The following is a 6,797-nucleotide window of genomic DNA, read 5'->3' as shown; positions in this document are numbered from 1 at the left end:
TATCACTATAGGTTTCAATTTTTGGTAGGAGCCACTTCATCAAGATTGCAGATCGGAGATGGCAGCCATATAAAATCTATGAGAACCAGTATATCTTCTAAGCCACTTAGAAGGTCAATCTTAGTGTCAAAATATACATTTTCTGGGTCAAAGAATAATTTAAAGCTACTGAGAATATCACTAGATGATCAAATAGATATGTTCATTTTGGCCATGTATTTACATAATTATTAGATTCCAAACATTTTCAGCTCAGGATTCTCTGCTGCAGCACTTGAAGCGAGTTGCCTACCAGTCTGGGTGAAAATTAACATATCTATTTGATCAAATAATCATCTAGTGATATTCTCAACAGCTTTAAATGATTCCTGGACCCAGAAAATGTAGATTTTGACACCAAGATTGACCTTCTGAGTGGCTCGGAAGATGTATTGGTTCTCATAGACTTTATATGGGTGCCATCTCGGATCGGCCATCTTGATGAAGTGGCTCCTACCAAAAATTTAAACCTATGGTGATAGAGAGCACGTGGAAAAAATTTGGTTCTTTTGTCCAGCGTATCCCCTTTATTTAGCTAAGCCGCCTGACTATGTGCTTTGCTTGAGAGGACAAAATCACTGAGGACATGACGGAATAACATGAAAACACACAGAAAACACACAATCTTCATCACAGCACCGATAGTCTGGTCTATGTTCAGTGTGCAAATTAGCTCAAAACAAAAAAATTACTTTTTATAATTCTCTCAGATACACACTTGAGCAGGTATGGCCAGTGGCGGTTCTACACAGGGGCCTCCAGGGGCCAGAAGCCTTTGGCCCCTGCTGTGTCCCCTGTGTCAAATTAATAATAAAATGATCAATTTACGATGAACAATTCTAACTTTTTTTTTTTTTTTTTTGTGCACAATTACTTTTATTTTGAAAGTGCAGTACAGTGAGAATAATCTATATCAATCTATCTTTCTATACATAAATACAGAGAATATATATATACTCTACTACATTTAACTGACAGCTTCAGTTACTTTTCAGGTCGAGATTTAACATAAAAGACATGATTAATTTAAAGTGATTAGACATTTTAAACGTCATAACAGTATATTTAGTAGTTAAATGATCTCTGGAGAAATTAAAATGCTGCTTACATAAATTATTTAACATTAAAAACGTGATGCATTTAAAAAAAATTAAACCTCATAACAGTATATTAAGTAGCAATTAAAACGCTGCTTACACAAATGCATCAAAAATAATAATCCTATAATATATTTAGAATATTTGAACCATTCTGCATAACGAACAATTCTAACTTTTTGTTCAAACAATATCTCATTGTACACAAAAGGAACCCAGAATGTGTACATTGTATAGTAGTTTAATTGTGCAATGAAATATTGTGTATATATATATATATATATATATAGATCATTCTGACTGTACTGCACTTTCAAAATAAAAGAAAGTGATTGCGCACAAAAATGAGAAACGTCATTGTCATACAAAAAAATGTTATTGTTGGTGAGTCTCATTATTTAAATCATAATAAATAAATGAGATGTTTAAATAAGCTTAAATAAAGTTTTTGAATGCTTAAATATCATCTTTGCCATTTTTAATGTGCCCCTCTGATTAAACACTGGCCCCTCCTTGGCCCCCACAGTAAAAATTGGTCTAGAACCGCCACTGGGTATGGCTATGCACCCAACACACTGATTTTTTTTTTGAGGACAGAAAACACAGTTTACTGAATAGAAATGAACCTGCCACTTAATGTGACCCAGCCGAAATGAAAATGCCAAAAACGTCTTCTTCTGAGCGTTAGTAGTCCCTCTAAACTCTGGACAGACATAAAAAAAGGTGGTCGAAAGAATGTATAGATTACATATTCTTCATCATGTGTGCGTGATTAAAAGAAAATCTTATTGTGGAGGCTCAGGACCTATGTACAGGAGTCACTGAGAAATATGTAAGTAACTTCACAAAAGCAGTAAATTCTATTAAATGGCCCTCTGTAGTTTCTGGGTGAATATTTTTCATTAAACAGATGCTTCGCTCTGTGCTAGGAATGTAATAATAATACATGAAAGGTGCAAACTGCGATCTGTCAAGTGCAAATCTATCCAGGAAGTTCCTGACGATGAGTACAACAGTACAATATTGCCGTTTTTTCACTTTTTCCAAAAGTATGGCTTTTGCTCAGATAGGTTGCCGTATATTACATTAAAAATAAAATAAAATAAAAAGCAGCTTCTGGCTTCATCATCCTCATTTCATTTTCATGTTTACAGAGCATGAAATGAGCTGTCAGGGCGCCTACAGGTCCAGCATGCTCTTCATTCTGATAAGAAAAGATCAGATTTACATGACGTGTAATCTGATCTGGAGCACTTCAAGCAGAGTGAACATAATCTATTAGTCATCAGTGTAATGAAAACCATGCATACAGCAGATGTATTCACTGTGCTATGTATACACTTCACATTTAAATACCCAAAGTTGTCCAACAGGACATCATTATATGCTTCAGTAATGTAACGCACAATATTAAAGTGAAAAAGCAAGCATGGCTTCTTAATGACGAGACCAGTTTAACCAACCAGCCCCCTGAAAGTGCTTTACTGTACAACTGATAGCAGCTCTCAGCTATTTCTGTTGTGTTGTCAAGGCCACCACACTTCCTGTTCACTTGGAAAGAGAGGAAATGAGACTGTGTTAGCGTTCAGATAGTCAGGGGAAGAGAAGGTGCGGTTAACAAAGACCAGAAAGGGGTTCATTCAATGTGAAACAATTGGTTCGACTGAAACCGTAGCGCCTTTTCAAAAGATGCCGTTTAACCCATTGACGCCTAAAAACTGCCTGTAAAATCTCTGGGCGATTTTTAAAAATAAGCCCCTAAAACCTGAAGTTTTTCTGGAAATTCAACAGCTTCTACTACATAATAGATGTTCAGCCTCTGTAGCAGATAGAAATGAAACTCAAAAAGTATTTGGGAGCTTATACAAATACTAGGTATCCGGTTTCCAGGCTTCAATGGGTTAAGGTCTGAGGAAGGGGAAGTGCAACAGAAGGAACTACTTGATAACAGACAACACATCAGCAACTTCTTCTCACAGCAGCCACATTAACCAAATGTGATATGGAACATGTTCTCGTGGGTACCAACACCTTGCCTGTATCCTTAAGTGAACAGTCCCGAGAGGTAGTTATTACCGCCACTGCTCAGACGTCCTGCTGGAACATGCTGCAGCAGCTCAGGGGAAAGAACTGGCAAGGTCTTTCAATATTCACTCAACCAGACAGCCTCCCTGCGGTGCGCTCAGAATATAATCCTTTCATCTCCTGTTGTCCCCGATTTAGGTTTATTGAAGTTTGAAAAACACTGTTGGAAGCAACTTGGTCTCACAGAAATCCGTGAAATAGCCACGGATTTCGCTCAGCTCAAAATCCGTGGAATAGCCACGGAATCGCTCAAATTTCCGTGAAACTGACACGGATTTCGCTACAATGCAAGTTAATGACAGTCATATCCCGTGGCTATTCCAACATACAAAGTGATTATGTACATTCACTGAGTGAAGATTTAGAAAATAAAACATATATTTCTCGCTAGAAATGTGATCAAAATCCATTTTTATGCAGAAACTAAGTCAAAATATTAATTTTTTTCACTAAAAATGAGAGAACTGTCCGCCATGTTTTTTGTTCTGACCGCCGGGAACCTTGAAAGTCACGTGACTTGGAACAAACCAATAGGAAAAAATATCCATGGAATAGCCACGGGATATGACTGTCATTAACTTGCATTGTAGCGAAATCCGTGTCAGTTTCACGGAAATTTGAGCGATTCCGTGGCTGTTCCACGGATTTTGAGTTAAGCGAAATCCGTGGCTATTTCACGGATTTCTGTGAGACCAGGTTCGTTGGAAGGGTTGGAACATATAAGGGACTTGAAATCAGAAGGGGAATATTACTTGTGCGCTTCTCTTGAACTTGCACGCTTGTGCAAATCTTCTTCACAGTTGGGATGATGAAGATGGGGTGTGTTTGGTGATCAGTGACATTTCAGGGGTTTCTTGGGGTGCTCCTTTGCTAGCTGGTCTCTCTGGGGTCCGTAGATGCAGTTGGCATGCCAGGAGAACCACACGATGATGGAGATAATGGTGGTCTGGAGGAGCAGCATCACCCCGTAGGTGGAGGCAATGGTAGGTCCAGGTAGAGGGGAGAGGGTGACGGGGGGCAGCAGCAGGGTCGGGCTGAGTAGGATCGCCCTCACCTCGGTCTTGATCATGTGGAGTTCATCGAGGATGGACAAAAAGGTGCAACAATGGAACCACTGGTGGCTGTGACCCCAGATGTCAAAGCGCCCCGGGGCAAAGCGCTCTGGGAACTTGCTGATGTTGAAGACGGCCGACACCAGGAGCCAGAGGCAGTGGCGGTAGAAGAAGCTCGCCATGGAGGTGGAAGCCAGGAAGGAGGAGGACGTGGTGGAGTAAGGCGATCTGGTGAGGAGGCGGTAGAAGACTGGCGTGGAAGAGACGACGAACGGGAGGAGGAAGACGAAGGTTCGGATGAGATATCGATGCCGCCTCCACCTCTGGCGAGTATTGCAGCAAGACATGACGCAAATGATTGCTACAAGACATGCAGACGGGATGTAGAGGGTCTCGAAAAAAACACAGAAATCCGGCATTGCATAGGATGACGTAAGAGATCCTGCAGGTTCGTGTTTTAAGTCCACATGAGAGCCATTGTGGCCTTCCGTCTCCACTATCCCTGCCCGAGGGTGGATGTAATAGTAGTAGGCTAATGATGAGCCGACCGTGTATGCACTGATGGTGCCGTAATCCACAAAGAAGCAGACTTCTCTCACCACCAGAGACATGGAGTTGAGCAGATGCGCCATGCTGCTCGCCATTAACAGACAGAAGACCCCAATAAAGTAGTTCCACAATGGATAGAAGAACGGTGCGTCGCCAGTTGGCGCACCTTCCCAACCAAACACCTCCACGAAATAATATGAAAAAACGAAAACAGGGAGGAAGTGAGTCCAGAAGTTGCCTGTTTCATTGGTGGGCCTGAACGCTGACAGTAAGCATTCCCTCAGACTGTAGTTCGGGAAGCGGTAGCCAGTCAGGATGAAGTTTTCTATGACGCGGGGGGGAACGTCCGTATGCCTCAGAAGAGGTAACGGCTGACCACAGTTCAGAAGCATGATGGCAACAATTGATGTTGCCAACCGTCAAAAATCTCTATTTGAATCTCACTTCTCCGCACAGCACTTACGTTTTTATTGCTTGGCCCGTTGACTGTATTGCTGATCACAGCGTGAGTAATGATCAACTTATAATCTCTTGACTCCTGTTTGAAAGAGCTTCCTGTCTGGTTCTTCTGTGGACCTTTGATCCTGGTTTTACTGTAGGCCTGGTGGTCTATAGGCCAATCCAAAGAGCGGAGCGGCTGTATAGTCCTAAAAGAAAATGGGAGGGGGCAGTATAGTATCCACAGTCCTCTGCTGCTTGCTTAATTCCCCCTTTTGGTTTCCTCTTGACCCCAGAGCGTTACAAAAGGTCAGCAAAAAATCCATCATGCAATGATCCATTCCATGCTTATTTCCTTAAATTGCATAGGACATGATGTGTTTAGATGATTCTGTTTGTTCAGTCTTGTTATGGACAGTTCTGCAGGAGCAAATAAAATGAAGGTCACTTATGACTGTGTAACAAGGTTGAACCGGACGTCAGTTACTGTCTGGCGTATCCGTATAGCGGTGATGTCCTAAAGACGCGTCCGTTAAGCTCTGTGGTATGTAGGTCATGCTGGCGTTCAGCACTATATCAGGCTCCTGTTCTCCTGGTGGTGCTGCTCCATCAGCCTCTATCCACGTCCGTCTCTCAATTCATTCAGCTCCCATTCCGTCACAACCACAATAAACCCTCCGGGGTAGAAAAAAAACACATTACGCGTGCCGATGGTTTCTCCTTTAACGCAACGTCGCGTTTAAAATATTCCTTGACCGCCACGAGACTGCCGGGAGTCTCAAACCGACCGGCATTTCAGCGAAAACCGAGCAGAACGGGAGACAGTTTGACAGGTACCCGCATCAAGTTACACGGCAGATAATACTGCGGTTCCGGTTGTTATTTTCAGAATAAAATATAGAGGTTGTGACGCAACACTGGTCACATGAAAATTTCTTTCGGCACAGTACCAAGGTTATAATAGTTTTGGATTTTTCATTAGTTTTAGTTTTAATTTCATTGTGAATTTTTGTTTTCAAATTCAGTTAGTTTTAGTTAGTTTTTAGAGTGAGTTTGCTAGTTTTAGTTTAGTTTTTAGTTTTTGAAAATGCTTAGTTTTAGCTTAGTTTTAGTGTTAGTTTTTGTTTTTTGTAATGGGTATGTGCCTTCATTTCCTTTGGTTTATCCATCTCAGCCCCAATAAGGTTATTAACTCTTACAGTTCTGGGTGTTTTGTATTTTGGTTGAAGTGTAAACATCCCAGTCTCAGTAAACATATTTACTGTGTTCCTGCATGTTGAAATAGAAACACTGAATTATGTATGAAAAAAGTTGACAAAGACGAAAACTAAGGACATTTTCTCTATATTTTTAGTTAGTTTTAGTTAGTTTTGTTACCACACAATACAGTTTCAGTTAGTTATCGTTTTTTTAAAAACTCTTGTTTTTATTTTTATTTCAGTTAACGAAAATGTTTTTTCAATTTTAGTTTTCGTTATTTTGTTAGTTTTCGTTGACTATAATAACCTTGGTACCAAGGTTATAATAGTTTGGGATT

General features: G+C 40.6%; 1 protein-coding gene across 1 annotated transcript; it reads right to left on the bottom strand.

Annotated features, from left to right (window-relative positions):
* Window positions 1–3,881: 3,881 nt before the first annotated feature.
* paqr9 (progestin and adipoQ receptor family member 9) lies at window positions 3,882–6,094 on the bottom strand. Its single transcript, XM_059355366.1, has one exon. The coding sequence runs from the start codon at window positions 5,212–5,214 to the stop codon at window positions 4,054–4,056; it is 1,161 nt and encodes a 386-aa protein (XP_059211349.1). The 5' UTR covers window positions 5,215–6,094; the 3' UTR covers window positions 3,882–4,053.
* Window positions 6,095–6,797: the final 703 nt, after the last annotated feature.

Source organism: Centropristis striata, chromosome 17, assembly GCF_030273125.1.
Source record: "Centropristis striata isolate RG_2023a ecotype Rhode Island chromosome 17, C.striata_1.0, whole genome shotgun sequence".
In the NCBI taxonomy this organism is placed as follows: Eukaryota; Metazoa; Chordata; class Actinopteri; order Perciformes; family Serranidae; genus Centropristis; species Centropristis striata.
Note: the sequence above shows the minus strand (reverse complement) of the source record. Positions and strands in the feature narration are given on the sequence as shown.